Source organism: Sinohyriopsis cumingii, chromosome 18 (genome assembly GCF_028554795.1).
Source record: "Sinohyriopsis cumingii isolate HCF-2022 chromosome 18, ASM2855479v2, whole genome shotgun sequence".
Classification (NCBI taxonomy): domain Eukaryota; kingdom Metazoa; phylum Mollusca; class Bivalvia; order Unionida; family Unionidae; genus Sinohyriopsis; species Sinohyriopsis cumingii.
The window spans coordinates 27220900-27242954 of NC_142978.1; the positions used below are offsets into that span (position 1 = coordinate 27220900).

The 22055-nt window shown below is 35.5% G+C and overlaps 1 protein-coding gene across 1 annotated transcript in view; it reads right to left on the minus strand.

Moving 5' to 3' along the window:
* Positions 1-2221: 2221 nt before the first annotated feature.
* Positions 2222-22055, minus strand: part of LOC149776270 (ATP-binding cassette sub-family F member 2-like) — a 55318-nt gene continuing 35484 nt past the window's right edge. Inside the window, exons 11-14 of the mRNA XM_089942705.1 lie at positions 20511-20573; positions 14609-14737; positions 10632-10835; positions 2222-6008 (exon numbers count right to left, since the gene is read on the minus strand). Coding sequence (XP_089798831.1) covers positions 5880-6008; positions 10632-10835; positions 14609-14737; positions 20511-20573 — 525 coding nt within the window. The 3' untranslated portion in view covers positions 2222-5879. The remainder of the gene's footprint in view (positions 6009-10631; positions 10836-14608; positions 14738-20510; positions 20574-22055) is intronic.

Below are 22055 nucleotides of genomic sequence, written 5' to 3' on the forward strand. Positions count from 1 at the left end.
ACATACCTAGGTGAAATACAGAACATATCAACCCAATAACTGACAAGTAGTTCCTAGTCCAAAAATGCCATTTTCAGTCATATAAAACTGTACTGGTGCAAATTAGGATCATAATATATAATAAAATAGTCATTTGAAAAACTAACAAACTTACCAAAAATTTTCAACATGAATTTGTTCTCAAATACTATTGATCATGAAGTTGTTTTATGTGCATGTCAGTGTTCACATCATAATTAAGTCACAATAATTTCTCTATTTTTGCAGCAAATATATTATACTTCTCTCTTTTCACAACAAATCTGTAAAATAAACACCCAAGTACACCAACTATATACAAATAATCCCATACATTCACCCGTCTTTTTCTCCAATGGACACAACCTGTTGATATGCCAGTCCAGCTCTTTTTGTGGCTTTGGCAAAGATTTCTTTTTCTTCCTTTTTTACTGACATTTTTGGCTCAATGTGCAATCGTTTCTTTTCCTTCTCAATGAGAGCCTTTTTCCTTTCAAGCTGGTGCTTGTATTGGCGACATGCAGTGCATATAATCTGACAGAGCTACATCTGTTCTCTCATGCAAGAAATCTTTCTTCTTAAAGTTATTAATTGCACTTTTTTCAGATGCCTTCTGAGCCTAATTTAAAAAAAAAAATGCCAGTCCTCTAGTATTCAGTTTTCTTATAAACTGACCAACTAAAATTTTGTTGACTTTTTGCTCCAGCCATTCAGATTTCCATACATTTTTTAAACCTTCTTGTGTCATGATCTCTTTCAACAACTCGGTTAGTCCTACATTTAAGACCTTGACGCTGATATTTATATTTTGGGCTTCATGGTCTTCCTGCTAACAGCTCTGTTTAGTGTGATCTGATGTCAACTAACATCATAACGAAAGTTACATAAATCTCACAACTGTAAAATAACTTCACTTTTCTATAAAGTAAAGTCATAATGTTTTAGTCAGACTTTACTTACTCTGATGTCTTTTCTCTAATAAATTCAAATTTTCACAAAAGAAATGGACCTGTTATCAAGTTTCATTGGCCTACATTTCAATTAACTGGAAAGCGATGAAAGCCGCGAATGCCGAAATCTGGTTACGTTGAAATGTTATTCTTTAACGAATGAATACAAATATATTATGCCTACTAGAACTGTAAAGCAACATTTTGTTTTGATCAAGAAATATATCTGCCACATTAACTTACTTAAGCATACCTCAACTACTGTCACATTGCAACAAATTCAAATGTATGTCAACAGAACATGAAAATGCATCCATTTGCTAGTGTCACATTTTCATTCTGCCAGGATAAAGACAGCTCAGTAAGTATATTAAATTACACAAAAATTAGTGGAAGATTGTTGATATATGCTGCTAGATGTGTGTGATATTCTTGAAACTTTGACTACTTATTCCGATGTCAACGACATTGGAACATGCTACACAAGACCATTATTTGGATAGTAAGACACAGCAATAAAACAAAACCAACATGTGTTATGTCTTACATTGTACGACTACAACTCGGGATGCCATTTTTTGCAAGCACGCCTCTTCTTTCCATTGCCATCAAATTTCATTACATGAAGATTCATTGGATAAATTTAAACTTTTGACCTATCAGAATACTCTTTACGAGAATCGTGGGCTATTTAATATATGGAACGAATACGTTATAAGGATCATTGCAGAATGGGAGAGAACAGACCGTTTAAAAAAAAAAACTGAATCGGAGATGATAAAAGAAAACTGGACTATATGAAGAAAAATTGGTTTCAAGTTAAGGAGAAAAGCGGAATTCCACTTTAAAACGGAGACAAATCATGTCTGAAATACCTCCCAGGTGTTACATGTACATTGTTGTATAATTGCTACTTGTTTCATCTTTTAGTTTTTGCTTTATGAGAACAGTTATATTGTGTTTTCATATATTCAGAAATGTCTAAATTCCTCTAATACAGGGTGACCTGGTGTTTTAACACGAGTAATTTTTGTGGCTCACATGAACAGTGTCACAAGGTGGGAGCAACCTGCTTTTGGTTCTGTTACCACAAGTTTTCAACATCAAAACAAGCAGTATAACCAACAAGGTAAATTTTTCTTAAAAAAGAATGATAAATTACCCTTAATATAAAAAATGCTGCCATTACCAGACAGTTGTGTGACCTTGTAAAAGGTGTTAATATATTGATTATGCACAACTAAAGTCAAAACTTCTTTTTGGTGTTTTCGATTCCTTTATTAAAACATGTATAAAGACGAGAACTTCTGTTAAATATACAGAGAAAATGAAAATCACTAATCAAACACTCCTGTAATAACATCATGACAAAATGTGTGGAGATCTTGCAAACTAGATTTGCACAGATCTGAATACAAACCATACTCCTCCATCATAAAACATTTCTCCAAATCTTACTCAGAAACTGTCTTGATTGGTCAAATATATATCAAGGTACTTGAGAAATTACCATATATATATATATATGTGTATGTATATGTGTGTGTGTGTGTGTGTGTGTGTGTGTGTGTGTGTGTGTGTAAAAGTCGGAATCAACTGCAAACAGCATGGATAAGGACCGGTCATTGTATGATACATAGATCTGGGTCTATGCAGTTTATTAAAGCTAATCATTAGAACAAACCGCACAAACCTTGATCTGCCAGCACATTATGTGACAGCAGATCAGGGTTTTTGTTATTTGCAGTTGAACCCAATTTACAGGCATATATATATATATCTTATATGAAACAGGATGGACAATATGCTGTCATTTTGCTGACCATACTGACTTTTCACATGCCTGGAGAAGTTTCATTAAATTTACGACTATGTCTACTATATGATCCATGTATGACAACGTACTTACAATTAACAATACATACATTTACTGAATATGTGATGGTGTTGTTGCAGCACATAAACCTCTGACCTTTTAACCAATCCATTTCTCTTTTAAACAAATATGTGCTAAATCTGATAATCAATGCATGGAAACAGAAGATATAGACCCTTCATACAGATGTCAAAATTGATATCACAAAAAGCCTAACCATGATCATCACACACGAGCCCCAAGGATGGTGGATTTGGTTCAATGTGTAATGTCTATCCATATTTTGCCCACCCACCCCCATGACCACTACCACCATGACCTGTTAACCATCAGCAGCTACATGTTATATTCCATGTCATCCAAATATAAAACTGCACCCAAGTTTTGACCTTTGACCTTGGTTTTCAGTCTCCTGGTTTCCCATACAATGCAGTTTTACCTAGTCTGAAATAATACAATGAAACAAAAATGGTGGATATTGACCTTAAATTCTGTTTTCTTGAACAAATTGAACCAACAAATTTTATGCTGGATGGATACAATATTAGGGGCAGACAGATAATATGTCCACCATGTCAGACCTTTGCAGCATTTATAGCAGCTCAATCAAAAATACAACATGAATTCATGAAATGAAGAACTAATGTAAATGAAGTCAAGATAAAATGCTATCTGTTTTAATGCAAAGCTGTACCCATCCAATGTGCAAAGTGCTTTCACTGGGTTATTTACACTATACCAACTGATCAAATAGTTTAAATCTTGGGGCTTCATTCACCACGAGTTTCAGTTCACTTACACTTTGCAAAAAAGATTTAAAAATATTACTGTAAGTGTGCAGCAATTATGCAACAAATCTAGGTTGTAAATCAAAAAAAATTTCCATGAAGCATAAATCTGATGAGAATAAACACCAACTATTGTGATAAATAACATTCATTGTTCATGAACCAGAGATAACCCTGTGTACAAGAAAAAAGTAGTCTAATTTTCTTGTACTGTATCTACTTGCTTAAAAATTGGATCCAACTGACCCAGATCTTCCATTTCATAATGCATCAGCAAATTTGGGTCTGTGCAGTCTGTTGGAAGTAATCAATACAACAAACTAAACAGACTCTGATCTGTTGGTGTATTGTGTGACAGCAGATCAGGGTCTATGTCATTTGTGGCTGGAATCCAACTGACAATCTGAATTATAGCCATTTCAGACCCATATGATGTATATAATGTTAACAATTATACCATGGCATAGACACAACTGTAAAATGACCTTGTGTCTATTTACATACAGTACAAGATAGCTATGTTAATAAATACATGTGACTTGTTAACATCAAGCCAATCCCTCATATGCACCATAAATAAAAACACTGTGACATAAATGTCCATAAAACATGCTCCTGATATCACTCAACCAGTAAACACAACAGTTGACCCTATCACTAAGCAACCCTATGTAGTTTTAAAGAGCACAACCTATGTAAACTATCATCCAAATTAATTTTACTAGATTATTTCCTCTAGGTACTTAAAATTTGAAAGCATTTCAAGAAAAATATGTTGGGGTAAACTGTATCATTGTTTATTGGAAGCTAAATAATTTGTCAGTAAATGTACTTAATTTGTCAGTAAATGTACTTAACATAAAAAAATATTGTAATTTTAATGCACAATATATGTGACGGCATACAAGTGACAAATGTATTAGGTTCTGTACCATGCAGTACTAACAACTGTCAAACAATATTTAACCAAACCACATCTGCTTTCAAATGTGCTCATTTTTTTTAAAATAAAGAATTCTTTGCAGAAAAGTTTATAACCTAAATATTTTTTTTTAAAACAAGAAATAAGCTCTTTTTGGAGTCAAGAAAAATTATGAACAAAACAATTGTTTACAAACTAATGTTTATAATTGTGTAAAGAAATTCTGATCCATAATTACAATACTATATAGAATTTATGTTATTCTGCAATAGTACATCATCTCTAGTGGAGCTAATCAAATGTTCCCACAGTTGCTATCTCTTTGTCCACTCACAATGGTTGAAAATAATAGCGTCTCATCATAGTAATTGGTTTCACAAACTCATTTTTAAGTCAATTACTACTTCGATTGCTACCTGAGTACAGTTATAAATTACAAATTATTTATTTTAATCCATAAAGTGTAGTATTTTGCTAAATTGTATTAATTGTTCTACTGAAATGTATCCAACATTATGGAATATTTTTTTAAACTCTGGTTTGCACTTCTTGAATGAGGGAGAACTCTGTGAAACCCAAAACTCGTGACTCTCAATAGTCAAAATCAGGATTAAATCCCTTCCTTTCTTTTAGTGAAATTTATGCAAGATCAGCTCATTAATATGCATGGATTTTGCTCATTAATTAACTTTTCAGAGAGCTCATGATCTAAACATATACTGCAAGTTTTCCTAAAAATAAAGAAATAAAGCCTTTAATGTGGTAGCAAGTTCAGTCATTGCGATTCATGACCACCATATTTATGTACAAAGATATTGCTAATAGCCATACTCTTCTGAGATCTTGATGATATCAAAATGTATTCAAAGTTTAATTAATGTTGGGAATTTTTTTTTTATTTAAAAAAAAGGCCTCTAAAGCAGTAACAAGAATGTTGACAAACAGATGACCATACAATAAGATCACCTTACAGAGTGAGCAAAAAATGATAATTTGACTTTATTCTGGTAAAGAGGAAGATTAATATCATACAAGGTTGAACAATGAAAACCACTGAAAAAATTGTGCATTTTCACAGGCACAGATTTTAAAACTATCTAGAAAAGCCAACTTTGGACATCAACTGTGTGCATATGTGGAATGAACAAACTCATGGCATAATGTAATTTAGTTATCATTAACTTACCTTTGATTCCCTCCCCCAAATTTCTTTCAAAGACCATCTAAATTACCCCACCCCCTTGTTAACAAGCAATTTATGTTTACTGGATTGTTCTAAATCAATATCACAAGAGGCTTGAATTAAAATTCCTAAGGTTTGACTTTCATATCGATTTGGTCAGTTTTGCATTCTCTTTTTCAACAATCTTGGTCAAGTACTCTTTGTAACTGAAGATGTCGCCCTTCCATTTCTTGATGGTCTGATGTTCACACACCCATATCTCCTTTGCAACCTAGAACATAAAAGGGCAAATTTAAGTAAACTATACCTATTAGAGATGTATGCTGCAATGGGTCTGCTCACGTTACCTTACTTTGTAGGGTCTTAAACATAATAATATATGCTAAACAAGGGTACTGTGCTGTGAATGGCACATTCTATCCTATCCATGTTTTACTCATTAACCCCTGGTGGTTTTTGTCATTTTTGCCTGAAATGTGAGTAGGAAATACATTTTGGGGCCTATTTATGAATACATCATAATACATCAAGTTTATTTATGTTTTGTTAGCTTAACGGACCCATAATTTTCATATCGAAAACACTCTTTATTCCAAATGCCCACCTTATCCTACTTTTTGCAAAGGTTCATCTGTCTGTGTGCAGTTCAGACCGGTCTGCCTTACATCTGAGGCCAAAAAGTCTAAAATCTGGACACAAAATAGGATTCTGACCATAGCCGAATTTTAGGTGGGGGAAAAAAATAGGGTTTTTCCCTCTTTTGTAGAGCAACTAGAACATCCAGATTATTTGGTTTCATTGTAGGCTACCTCTGTCTACCTTTATATAATACCACCCACTTCAGTGTGTCATAGTGTGTGCAATCAATTCATTCAAGGTCTCATCAGTCCAAAACCACATGCCAGATTTGTTTGGATTCAAACATTTCCAGTAAAGTTACTTTGCAGAAACCGAAGCCAGGAGGACAAATAATCAGGGGCTACATCTCTTCTAAACAAGACTAAAATCCATAAAAAGCATGTGTAAGTTTATAAGATAATGTTCAAACCAAACTGTATCAGTATACTTTGAATCATTCCAGTGTTGTGTCAATTACAAGCATCATCCCATGTCAAGAGCTATATCTTGATCCACAATGGAGGCGACAAGACAAAACCAAAATAAATCTAGGTATATCAGATAATATGCACACCAAATTTCATTAGAATATGCTAAATGGTTCCTGAGCTATGCTGATAAAAAGGATCTACTGAAAGTGACTTTTATAGCTGAAAAAGGATAATTCCTGCCAGAAAAGGACCTGAAAAGATCAAATCTGCATGAAATAGTACACCTACCAAATAGTATCCATTTATGTACAAGGGTTGCAGAGCTATGGTGGTTACAAGTGTTAATGGATTGAGGACATTTTGATCACAACACAAAGGCTTTTTCATTCACATCCTTTACCTCATACAATAAATATCAGCAACACCAACATTAAATTCACACAGTCAGTACGAAACCTAGGTGTTACTCTGGACAGTACTCTCACATTGCACCAACATGTTATCAACATATGCAAGTCTGCATATCTTGAGCTGAGACGCATCAGCTCCATTTGCAAATATCATTCAGTTGATGCCACTAAAACACATGTGTGATCATTAGTACATTCAATACTGGAATACCGTAACTCAATTCTGTCTGGTTCATCTCAATATCTACTCCAGAAACTTAAAACACAGCTGTTCAGATCATCCTTAGATTACCACAATCAGAGTAAACCACCCCGCTGCTCTGTAGCCTACACTGGCTATCCATTTTGATCCAGAATCAAAGACAAAATTTGTTCTCTATGCTACGTTTCACTGACATTTCCAGTCCAACATATCCGACCTCACCCATGTGTACACACCAGCAAGATACTTACACTCCTCTTCTGACAATTGTATACTCATTATTCCCACTATGAAAACAGTCATATGGACAGCGTTCTTCTGCATACCAGGGCCCAGCAAAGTGGAACGAATTGATCACTGAACTTAGACACAAAGACACAGTGATCTCATTCAAGAGTGCTCTTAAAACTAACTTATTTCGACTGCAAGAACAAATTTAAAGACTTAATAATGTTTCCTACCTTAAAAATTTTCAGCATGTTTTATATTTTTTAATTTCATGGTGTTTGACTTTTTGTAATCATATCATTGTTTTTTTTTTTGTTATAGGTGTTGTCTAATGTTGTAAAGCACGTAGAGCTTCTAAAGATTAGGTGCTATACTAAGTCTTCATTATTATTATTATTGATTGATGGCCAGACATAAAAAAGAAAGTGATGTGTCACCCTAATAATATCTACTCTTTATGCACATCTCAAACAGGTCAGATCCCCTCCCCCATGAACTCTCATTGGTGTGGGTCTAACTCACAAGTATCAATATATTGTTATAAAGAGAATCAAGTGTTTAATAGTTCCGTGTTGGCACTGGTGGGGCATGGATAACTCTGGTAATTATTAATGAATGGGTCTCAGTGACATAGAGCTTTAGTGAAGGTATGCGGTCTTGAACCAGACTTCTGTGCAGAAATCTTTATAGTCTTAACTGACAACTTACTTTAAAACAAAAGTTATGCTGCAAACCCAATTTTCATTCAGTGACACTGACCCTGCCCTTCAATATTTTGAAAACAAAGTCAGAAGAATGCTGATAAATAAAATAGTCCTGATCAATAGCTGGCTTCATAACAACTTTAGTAGAAGTACAAAAAACAGTAATGGAGTTATTGTGTGAAAAGCTGAAGTGGGTCGTGACACAGTCTGAGGTTACATTACAAGAAATGATGTAGAACAATGACACCTAAACTCTGCAAAAGTCTCATCAATATCAAGGTGCATACCAAATTTGGATGAAATATAATAATAATTGAAGTTACATTTGGGAAATGAAAGTAAAATAGATTTACAGAAGGAAGAATGGAGAAAGAAATTTTACATCTTGTGTTTACTAAATCTGGGGACAACAATTAGAGATATCCAAAAATCAGATATTGTGACCTGAACAAATTTTCCACATTTACACTTTTATCCTTCTCATTCTTTTTTCGGGATGTGCATTCTGTATGTGCATCACTGAAAAACTTGGAAAGGTTTGGTATCAAGCATATATCTACTCCACTGCTTATCTTCCTTTAAATGAATCATGAAGGTAGATACAGTCTTCCACATTCAGCTGATCACACTTTCCTCTGATAGACTGAGAACTGAGAAACATGCATTAACACTGGTGTACGGTGTCCTGGGGCTGTTCCATTAAGACATATATGGGACCCAGGGACAGCACTTTTAAAAACGTGTATGCCAGGGTAGTTTGGTTTCAAAACTGCTTTTGTCTCAGGATGTTTATTCAATAAAATAGCTTCTATAGGTGGTTGCAATAAGTGGTTCAGGAGGTCTTGTCTAAAAGTGCAAGCTAAACGTAATCAAAAACTTCCACTTTAGATATCCAGCCATCAAATTTGCTGGTATTTGGTTAAGAAATCCTGGAGAAATAACTGACAGTCTTAGAGGCAAGTTCTGTTATTTTTTCAGATAGCTAATCAAAAAGTGTCAAAAGACTATTGATATTTTGTTCATTCAATCATTATGAATGTTGTTGTCATAGACAATCATTTTTGTCGGTCAAAAGCCATTATAACAACACAAACTTATCTTTATCCAATTAACTCAAGATGACCGACACGCACAGAACTGGCAAGAGGCAGATTTCACGTTAGTTACCTTATGTTAATTGGTTAAAGGGACAGAAACAAATGCTTGTGTGTAATGGAGTCTCTGTTGGAGATTTTAACTCCAACATGTAATCATCCTAAGTCCAGTTTAATAGATAATCCGAAGTTTGGAATACATTTTCAAAAAATTTGAATATTTAACAGTTATCAGAGGAAAAAATCTGAGAGCACATTAAAGTTGGAATGGAAGAAGTACAGAGCATAATAATATTGGCATTTATTGTTGTATGTTTGTATGCAATATCTTATGTGATGTGAAGTGATTTTGATTTTTAACATAGCTTAAACAATTTTTCAGTCATATCGCTACGATGTCTGCAATGTGCCAGTTTATAGTGATGTCTAGCACTGGGGCATCAAGCCGCAGACATGTAGCACGATGTCCCACCCAATCACATTATCCTGACACTAGGCCGACCAGACCTATCACTAAGCTCTTAATGCTGAATGCCAATATCTTATGTAACACTTTAATTGAACTAGTATCATGGATCCAGTTGCATTAATTAAAATGCAAACAAACAAAGTGTTTGATGTTGTTGTTGTTGTGAGGTTTAATGCCATTTTTCAGCACACGATAAGCTATGCATGGCGGCCAGTATTAATAGTGGAGGAAGAACCCTGAAAAAACCCTGGGAAGAACCACCGACCCACGAGAAGCTACTGGCAAGCTTTCTCACGTACCCACATTGGCTGAATCCTAGACTCGAACTTACGCAGACAGGTGAGATGGCAGTGATCCATAATGGAGAATGCTGTAGACCACTCGGCCACTCAGGGCCCCAAACAAGGTGTTTGAAAGGGGGTACTAAGCAAATGCATACGTACACACTGGGGAGGGGTTAGAAAAAAGTACACTCTGCAATGGGGGTTGGGTTAAAAGAAATGACTGTTTTCACAAGTACTAAATGTAAAGCCCCTTATCCTCACCTGGAATAATAACTCTTATTAGGCCAGCAATGATGATGAGACAATTTTCTTCTTTTGAGTTGTTTATTTTTTAATGTTAAGACTGGAATGGCTGCAGGAAATTTTAATTATTTTTTTTAACTGAGAAAATAATACTGATGTCTCATCTTTTCGTAAAACAAGCTAGACAATACTGTTCTTGATGCACACTTACCTGAGATATCAATCTGAAGTCATGGCTGACAAGAATTAGGCCACCATCAAAGTCATTGATAGCATCAGCGAGTGCATCGATGGTCTCTATATCCAGGTGATTTGTGGGTTCATCAAGTAGAAGCAAGTGTGGGCTTTGCCAGGCCAGCCAAGCAAATATCACTCGACACCTCTGGCCATCAGACAAGTTCCTGATTGGGCAAATCTGTATAAAGAGTAGTAATACGTTTCAGGTTTCACTTTCTTATTATAATTTATTCATCTGGATTCCACACAAGTTTACAATTACGATGTACAGAATAATATATTTTAATGGCAAATATCTGTGAATTTTTATTGAGTAATGGCAGTCAAATGATAGTGCTCATATTAAATTTAACAAGTTTACAATTATGTAATTGGAGGGAAAGTCTGTCTTTTAATGTGCATGCAAGGAAAGAAGATCCACTAAAAAATCCAAAAACATCCATCATGTTTTTCTTCAAGAGTATATTGGTATCTACTAGTTGAGAACATGATCCTTTGACTCCCTGAACTGGATGATAGACACTAGAACCAAGGTTGAGAACATGCTTCTTTGACTCCCTGAACTGGATGATAGACACTAGAACCAAGGTTGAGAACATGCTCCTTTGACTCCCTGAACTGGATGATAGACACTAGAACCAAGGTTGAGAACATGCTTCTTTGATAGGGCTGTCAAAAATCACGAAAAACCAACCCGGGTACCCGCTGCGAAATTTAACGGGTACCCGTTAGCACATGAATGACATGTACAACCGTAGACCAACTAATTGTTATCCCCATTTCTTTAATATTTTGTATGGCGATAGAGACTAACCGTGTAATGCACTACTCGGTCTGATGCGTCCGCACCGATGTAGCTGCGAATGATCTGACCGCACGCTATTAATTAATAAATTTATTTAGAATGACCTTTGTACACAGATGGTAGGTATAATCCAACTTTTAATGACCACTGTGATCAGCCGCGTTAAATCCTTTAGAACACTCACCTTTTTTTAAAGTACAAGTCCTTGTTAGAACAGACCACATTTATTCATTGGCTTTTGACCGCAGATTTGAATTACCCACGCATGCGTGTAAAGCAGCTTTACCACATGTCAAGAGTAATTATGCCCCAGTTATACCACGTGACCACGCAGTCGCAGAAGTGATATTATTTTGGAATTATAATTCTTAAGATAGTTATGACAAAAACGTAGTAGTATCGAAAGTAGAAATATCGGTACATGTATGATGGCTAACTTTCAAAATTAGCAGAGCTAGTCGACTAGAAAAACAACGAGCTGCTCAAAGATTACTTTGAGGCATTACGAAGATTTCAAGGTGTCTAGGTGATAATTGTTCATAATATAAATTGTGGGATTTCTTCGACATGTGTGTTCGGAAATCAAAGGTATCCATCTGGATTTCATTAAAAGAGCACGCAATGTGCCGATCATTTAGCACCCACAATCAATAGTTATCGTCTACAAAGAGGTTTATTACCTGTAGAACAATGCTATGTTTTAACCTTGGTATATAATGCCTCGGGGATAACGGTTTGTCCTGTTGCACAATGCCAATGAATTTTATTAATCCAAACAGACTCTCTGATGTATTGTTTATTTATATTAAGCAGGGATCTGGTTTCTAATTAAAGCCATAGCTGTCACACCTGTTTGAAGTGGTTGGCGAGTGTGGCGATTATTTTTTACGGGTACCCGCGTTTACATTTCAATACCTGGGTTTTTCAATACGGTCGGGTACCCGTTGACAGCCCTATTCTTTGACTCCCTGAGCTGGATGATAGACACTAGAACCAAGGCTGAGAACATGCTCCTTTGACTCCCTGAACTAGATGATAGACACTAGAACCAAGGTTGAGAACATGCTCCTTTGACTCCCTGAACTGGATGATAGACACTAGAACCAAGGTTGAGAACATGCTTCTTTGACTCCCTGAACTGGATGATAGACACTAGAACCAAGGCTGAGAACATGCTTCTTTGACTCCCTGAACTGGATGACAGACACTAGAACCAAGGTTGAGAACATGCTCCTTTGACTCCCTGAACTGGACGATAGACACTAGAACCAAGGTTGAGAACATGCTCCTTTGACTCCCTGAACTGGATGATAGACACTAGAACCAAGGTTGAGAACATGCGCTTTGACTCCCTGAACTGGATGATAGACACTAGAACCAAGGCTGAGAACATGCTCCTTTGACTCCCTGAACTGGACGATAGACACTAGAACCAAGGTTGAGAACTTAAAATCCTAAGAGGATTCTAGTACCGCTCAAATATTAAAGTTTTTAATGCAAAAGAATCACCATTGAAATAGCATGTACCTCCAAGAAGCTTCTTTGCCTTGTTCTCCCAACAAATTTTGAGCACAATCCCATTAAGATGGTATCACAATCCCTTAAATTATTCTACCAGCTGAGCTGTTTATCTGATTATCCCACACAAATGTGCAAGTTTGATAAGGGCAAGATTATACTGCTGCCATCTCATATTGCATGCAAACAGTATACAGTAATGTGTTAAGAAGAAATTGTTTTGGCAGTGAACTTAAAGATTATATAAATGTCATAAACTATGCCCAAAAATATGTATCATAGATAATATCAATAAAACGACCTCTTATTTAGTTTGCAAGACACCCCCCCCACCAAAATTTTAAGAACTGCAATATTATAGCACATCAAGAAGGCACTTGAGTTGCATTCCTTACACAAGACTTGATGCAACTTCTTTTTTTCATACATATCAAGTTTTGTGATTTTGCAAATTACATACCTGCCCACCCTGACGAGTCCATCTAAGTAAGGCAATTTATTTTTTTCTGTAAGTTTAACCAGTTTTCAGTAAGATGTAAAAAACATCAAACTTCTATTGTAAAGCTCAAAAACGTAATTAAAAGTTAGGTATTTGAAATATGCAGTAAAAAGAAGCATTATGTTCAATTGAAAAGTTTGTAAAGTACATGTATACTTTATTTACCACTAGTACAGTTGCACAAACTCAAGTTCCAAACCATATGCAGCTCAATAGTTTGTTGCTATCTCTCAACTTCACATAATTTTTATCCTTATCCATTTCACATGACAACATCAATCATCTCACACCACCAGTCTTACTCAAATTGGCATGTGATGTCCAATAAACGTAATTGTGTCCCTTCCAGTTTTTATTCACAAGAATATGAATATTCCTTTTTATTTTTGCTGCTGATTATTAATACTTTTCAAGAGCTTTAGTTTTCCTTTTGTCTTAAGCTGCATCTCTTGCTGGATGCCATTTAAAAAAAAATCTATAATCAATAGTTTGTTCATGCAGATGCTTTGCATGAACAAATAGGTGAAGTTTAAAGCGTCTGAGGTGCTGCTGTAAAGTTAGTCTGGTTCCCTAATTCTAATATGAAACCTGGATCCAAATCAAACACAGATGAACAAAATTTCCGTATTTCTTGGCAATGATCATTTTCCCGTAGTTTTTGCCTTTATACTGCAAGTCCATATTTTAAAGGTTATTTTCATAAGATGGCAAAATCGTAAGGGTTGGCAGGTCTGAAATTATGACCTTTTTGTCTATACCAAGCCTTGCCTTGTTATCCCTTCAATATCATTCACTTTTTTAATCTCTACTACTATACATGCAGTTATTAGGTGGTTCTGAATCACTAATTATGTAACCTGTCATCAAAGTACATACTTCTGTGGTTGATAGGTTTCACTGCACTGTATACTGGCTTATAAGAAGAGTCCAACTGCAAACTGTGCTGGTCATGATTTGCTGTCAACATTAGATCTGATTCTTTGCAATTTCTTAGGAGAAACCAGTAGAACAACAATAGAGACAGAACTCCTGGCACATTAATGCAACGTCAGATCAGGGACTATGCTGTCTGCACCTGGACTCAACATGTAAGAGTGTACATACAGTATACAATATTACTGTGACTGACCTGTTGTTGGCCAGTCAGACCATAGCGGCCTATAATTTTTCTCATCTCCTCAATCTCCTTGACTTCTGGGAAGCACTTCATCATCCATTCTAATGCTGACATGTCTAGGTCTAGGATCTCTTGGAGATGCTGTGTGAGATAAACGATAAATACAATTAGAAATAATTCTACCAGGGCTTTCAAAGTATTTATGACCAATCAACATTTTTCAAAACAATCTTTTTAACATGAAAAAGTTTTGAGTATAAGCAGAAGCAAACTTGACATTGTTAAAGAGGGTTAGCTCTTAAGTTAGTGTTGTATGTCCCGTCTTCCAGTCCATTAGCACTTAAGTTAGTGTTGTATCTCCCGTCTTCCAGTCCATTAGCTCTTAAGTTAGTGTTGTATGTCCCGTCTTCCAGTCCATTAGCACTTAAGTTAAGTGTTGTATGTCCCATCTTCCAGTCCATTAGCACTTAAGTTAGTGTTGTATCTCCTGTCTTCCAGTCCATTAGCACTTAAGTTAGTGTTGTATGTCCCGTCTTCCAGTCCATTAGCACTTAAGTTAGTGTTGTATGTCCCGTCTTCCAGTCCATTAGCACAAACAGGAAGAATGTGCAACTTTTCATAATAATCAGTTTTATCAATGATTCCATAGTTTACCTCAAATATTAGTCTGGAATCCACTGAAACAAATTATCATGCTGAAAGTAAGTTCAGACTAAGCTGACACTGAAAATGAAATGTTGACCTCTTTTCTGATTAAGTTTATTTGAAACTACCTACCTACCTACATAATAAGACAGGGCAAAAAAGACACAAAATAATAAAATAAGAATTCATTTCTATGAAAACAAAATGAAAGGTACTCTGAGTTCAGTAAACAAGAAAGTGATGTTGTTTTAGTATTGTTTAAAAATAAACTTTCTTACAATTTGCTTCAGCAACTATTATCACTGTTCATTCTTAAATGCTTGATTTTATTGGATCAAAGTCACAGGCTTTGAATAACCTTGAAGTGACATGCATTAATGATTACCTTGAGTAGCTCCTATAACTGAAATGCAGGCAGCATGCAGTCCACTCATCAAATTCCTCTATTCATTCAAATATAATATACACAGTTAACCTGCAGAATGTAACCCTACACAATATCCAAAATATAAAGTTTACCACTAAATAAAAAATCTTGACTTCAACTTCCAACTCCACTGGTTACAAAGGACCATTTGCACAGTCCAGCTTGGAAAAATCTATGTGGTAAATGAATTAATACTTATCCAATGTAAGTAAAGCATTTAATGTTGATCACAACTACCTTTGGTTGTAAGGGTATATTACTAACAGATGCACCCAGTTCTCAGTTTAAACAACAATTTCAACAAAGCCAATGCTGCAAGAAATGTAGGTCTCATCGACCTCTTTTTGCAATAAGGATATTATAATTTATCAAGATGCATCCACTCACAAAGCTTCATGATTCTAGTTAGCATGAACAATGCCTTTAAAGTTAACATCAAACATAAGCCAAGTCGGTGAAGAATTAAAACATGGACTATCTTGACCTACTACTTAAGCTGGAGACAGTAATCAGCAAGATACATCCCCTCACTAAATTTCATAATTCCAGACAGGTTGGTGTGCATACAGCATGTGAAAAACTTCTGTGGTCATTAGGCAACTGCTAAAACTTAACCTATATGAGTGAAATGTCATAGGTACTTCACACCGAACTTTATTGTTAAAAGGTGTAGTACTGAATAAGATGCATACAATTATCTAGTTTAATGATTCAATCACTAAGAGTACAAACACAGGATTTCAACATAGTGAAGCATTCAGTCTGGATCACAATGACTTACTTCTAAAATAAGGTGTAGAACTTGACAAGTGGCATCCTTTCACCAATTTTCATGAAATATACATCAAAGTAAACTTACTTTTTTGTAAGGATGTGTATAATAATAGAAATGCATACAATCATCTGGTTGATAATTCTGGCATGCACACTGCTATGAAATTTAACCCATGCCAGCAAATTGTGAAATATGGGCCACAGTGATGTACTCTGCAATGAGGTCATTATACTCATTAAGATGCATCCCCTCAAAAACATAGCAAATTTTTTAAGTAAATTATGTTTCTCTGAGAATACTTTCCCAATCATATTACATTAGGAACATTAGCCTGTTACCTTGTGAATCCAGCCCTACTAAAGGACAAAAATCATCGTTGGTGTCTATTTTTAGATAGACAAAGGGCAGTAACTCTAGCCCATTACCACCCCTTTACATTATCAGGTCTTGCCAGTTTTTAGCTGAGTGAGACATTAAAGCAGATGCTTGCATGGCGGGGTAGTTGGAAGGGTTTATAAGTAATGTGATTGGGGAAGTATTCTCGGAGAAATATAATTTATCTTTAAAATTTGCTTTTCACCGCTGAATGTTTCCAATCACATTACATTAGGAACAAGTAGTAGTAGGAGGGGATGCTGAGCAACAAGCCTCTACCTCGGGTATCAGACATGATTTTGGTATTCCACGATAAAAACAATGAAATTTGAAAGGGGGGTGGGGGATTGAAGGTCTGGGGGCAGAAGGTCCCCAGCCAAAAATGCATTTTACAATCATAAAAAACTGCTCCTGGTGCAACTTTATGATAATATATAACAAAGTAATCATTTGAAAAACTAACAAACTTACCAAAAAATTACAACTTGACTTGAATAATTTCACAATATTTACTGTCACTGTAGATATGCCAGCTAAGCTCTTTTTGCGGTTTTGGCAAAGATTTCTTTACCCTTACTTTTTTACTGACATTTTTGGCTCAATGTGCAATCGCTTCTTTTCTTTCTCAATGAGAGCTTTTTTCCTTTCAAGTTGGTGCTTGTATTGGCGACATGCATTGTGTATAGTCTGACAGAGCTACATCCATTCTCTCATGCAAGAAATCTTTCATCTTATGGTAATTCATTGCACTTTTTCCAGATGCCTTCTGAGCTGCAATTTTTCTGTATGCAGGTTTATTTGTAGGTGCTGTTCCAAACTCTTCCAAATGCAATTACTGTAATTCAGATCTTTCTTGCAGAGATCATTAAATTCCAGTCCTCAGGTGTTCTGTTTTCGTATAAAATAACCTACAGTATTTTCATCAACTTTTTGCTCGAGCCATTCCCATTTCCATGTTTTTTAAAACCTTTATCTAAAATGTTTGTGTCATGGTCTCTCTCAACAACTCTGGATGCCAAGTTTTGCATGCTTCTTCTTTCCATTGCCATCAGTTTCCATCACATGAAGATTCAATGGATGAATTTAAACCTTTGACCAATCTGAATACTCTTTACGAGAGTCGTGTGTTAACTAATATATGGAACGAATGACTTGCAAGGGTCGTTGCAGAATGGGACTGGACAGTCAGTTTGAAAACAAACCGGATTGAAGATGATATAAAAAAACAGACTATATAAAAAAAAATCTGATTCAAATCAGGAGAAAATCATGTTTGCGTGTAGGGGTAATCCCAGCGTTCCCATCAAGGCTAGCCATGGAGGCTAATTTGGGGAGTAGACAAGGATGTCACAGGTATCCTGCTGTGACCTCGACAGTTTCTCTGTCTCCTTTGCCACTTTCTTGAGTACTGCAGTCCATGTTTTTTCCAACCAAACACAGCATAATTTGCTTGCTGTTTGAGACGTTCATTTTGTACATATAATGAAAGGTCATGGGTGTCCTCCCTGGCTTTCAGTCGCTTACATTTCAAGAACTTAAAAAATATGGCCATGAAATGACACAGGAGAAAAGAAAAAGTCAACTTAATGAAGAAATAGTAATGTGTTGAAATTACTAAAATGCTAGAAGCACCGTCTTAATGGACAAATAATAAAAGTGTCTAAAAATGGACTTTAAATTAATTAACCACTAGACTATCAAATCCAGTGTGGAGAATAAATAATATGATCATACATATCCAGAGAATAGTATTGTGTGAAAGTACTACAATGCTGAAGACACTATAAACGGACCAATAATTGAAAGTATCATGATGTTATTCTAAGGCCCTAATGGTCATAATGTTAGTTAACCATGAGACTATCAAAACAGTGTGAAAATTAATAATATGATCTTAAGTGTCAGGCATTATAAATTATAGATATCAAAGCAACTCTGCAATAAACAGCTTGAACGAAAAACTCCAACTGGAGGTCAACGACAGCATGGAGTGACGGGGTCTTACAGACTAAGTCAGTCCGATTTGGGGCCAAAATTGTACAGTAATATATACAAACTGCAGGAGATAAGTAAATCCACTGAATAAATCCAAAATGCTTGATGGATGGGCCTCTAGGTAAGAAGGTAAAGGCTGGATTGTCGAAGGCTATAGCACTGCATGTGCACTGCACAACGGGAAACCTAAAAACTTGCGACACCTGGTGATATCATGGGGAGGTAATGAGCTAGAGTTACTGTCCTCTGTCTAAGAATAGACAGGATATGACGATTTTTGTCTTTTATTAGGGCTGGATTTGTGAGGAAGCAGGCTAATATTCCTAATGTAATGTGATTGGGGAACGTTTTCGACGGAGAATCATGAATCTAGGTATAACTACAGATACTGGGTTAAGAAATCTATTTCGTCACAAGCTAAATGATAAATGTGGACTCAAACATGAACAAAGTGAAATATGGGTCACAGAGATTTTTTTTGTGAAAGGGCAAGATAAATAACAATCAGGCAAAAAATGTTGGTCTATTCTTCTGGCTTATTTCTGGAAAACAGTAGCTATTAAAATTTGACGAGTGTTAAGCTAATTACTACTGAACCATCAACAAAAAACTAAAGCCATTAAGTCTTCTTTGTGTCCAATTTATTATGTGTATAACCACTGCACAAACCGGGGCAAAAAATAGCCAACTGATATTTCCTCGATTATATGGCATACACACCAAGCACCAAACAATACAGAAATTTAAACAAAGTTTCTCATACAGATTAATAAATCAGTTTACCCGTTTAAGGGAAAACAACAAACCAATGATGCAGGCTCTTTGAACTGCCATACACATCAATACCAAAATATAAATATTAAATATGTAATCATTGTTTAAAGTATTTCTCATTTTAATATACATCCATTTAAGTGGTAAAAGCAAGCCTGTAGTTTTGCACACACTCTTCAGTATAGATAAGAATATATATATGCAACATTCTTCAGTTAGCTAACTTGTCTGGATACTTCACAATACGTTACACAACATGATGGTCTTTTGTTGATCTAAACAAGTATGTTATTGATGGATTTCACTGTAACTAATAAAAATACATAGTTATCATTGTCTAATGGTTCTTGCATCAAAGACTGAAATGCTAACTTAAACTGGAAACTTTAATCCAAGTTTGTAAAGCATGAAATATGGGTCACATTTAACTACTTTTCCATGTTTCATCCTTCTAGGTATAACATAAGATTTATACAGTGTGCACAAAACCTGAGCTAAATGCATCACTTGTACCAGAAAGTACAAAGTTTCCTTCCCTGAAACCCACTTCCAAACCGGTGAATAGGTCAAGGAAGAAATGATGCTCAAGACTGAATATGGCTGAATATGATTTTCATATGTGAGGATATGAATGCAGAAGGTGACAGTGACAATGGGGGTACTATAATAGCTCTCCTCCTCCAATATGAGAGCTAACAAGGAAACTGAGGAAGGAGTTAATAATAAAACTGAGATCAGATTGAAAACTACATGTGTGCATTCAAATGTCACAGTGCAAAGCTTCTATCCTGATTGGGAGAGCCTCAAGCACTAAAATGCATATTTGTCTTCATGTCCCAGTTCCCTCTAACTCATTTTTACTCTGAATACTGGACTGGAAAAAGCAATTCTCTCCAAAGATGCAAATAGTGTTATTCTTTTACCTGGTGGTATCTGCCTATCTTCAAGTGGGAGTGCCGTCTAATCAATCCATCTGTTGGCACAATCTTTAAAAAGAAAGAAAAAATCAGATGCTGTAGGGTTTTCTTATTTAATTAGGCTACACAATGCACTTGCTATTGTGTCTTCGAAAATTAAGCAAGCTGGTTACTTGTAAATGGAATGCAGGGCAGCATGGCCTAATTCCTTAAAAGGTTATATCACCTGCCAACCTTGACGAGTCCGTCCCAGTAAGGCAGTTGATTTTTTTTCCATAAGATCGACTAGTTTTCAGCAAGGTGTAACAAAATATCAATAACTACCATTGTAAAGCTAGAAAACGTGATTAAAAGTTCGAAGCAGCGATGATAAACATTATGTTCAACTGAAAAGGTTGTAAAGTACGAGCATACCTGATTTACCACTAGTACAGTTGCACAATCTTTAGTTCCAAACCCTATGCAACTCAATGGCTTGTTGCTATATCTCAGCTTGACGTAATTCTTGGAAATTCTTTTTTCCATTTCACATGACAAATGTCTCCTGCCTCGAGACATGCTCGAATCGGCACAAGATGTTCAATAAACTAATTGTATCCTTTCCAGCTATTATTCACAAAAATCCAAATACTCCTTTATATTCTTCTGTGTTATTAACACTTTTCTAGAAGCTTATTTTCACTTTCGTCTTTAACATGCATCTTTTGATGGATGCCATTTAAATTTTTTATATAATCAATAGTTTGATCATGCAGATACTTGGCATGAACAAACAGGTGTAGTTAAAAGCATTTGGGTGCTGCTGTAAAGTTAGTCTGGTTCCCTGACTAATTTCACTAATTCTAATATGAAACTCAGATCCAATTCAAACAGAGACAAAACAATCATCTGGATTTTTCGGCATCAATCATTTTCCCATAGTTTTTGCTTGTATTCCATAAGTCTGTATTTTAAGGGTAATTTTCATAAGAGTTATGGCAAAATCATAAGGGTTGGCAGGTCTGGGTTAAGCAGGATAACTGGATGAACCCTGAACATTTACCTCAACACTGTGAAAGAACAAAATTATCCTGAGAAAACTATGTGCAGAAAGATAGTCTTTCCATCAAAAGTCTTGAAGAGATATATTGATATGCAATTAAAAAAGAGACATATGAGGTAGATCTTTCATCATTCAGCTGACAACATAACACAACTGATTAAATACAGATTTCAGCCCCATCTCTAATACATGATAAAGACTAAGTGTATGGAACATTCTCTACTCATACCTGTATAATTACTAATAATTCACATCTTAAATTGTATGATATTAAGGTATTGTTGGTTTTGGTTGGCCCATACTATTTTGCACTGAGGTTTGTTGGACTATGCATGATAAAAGGCAGGTTGAGCTGCCTTCTGCTTCTAGTCCACTTCACGCCCTTGAAAGACAAAATGCTATAAAAAAAGGTACTTTACAAAGTGGCCATACAGATTTTAATAGGTACCTGTGATGCCAAGTGTAATTTTGCCACAATTATGTTGTGTAGTAAAACAAAAATTTTAGCA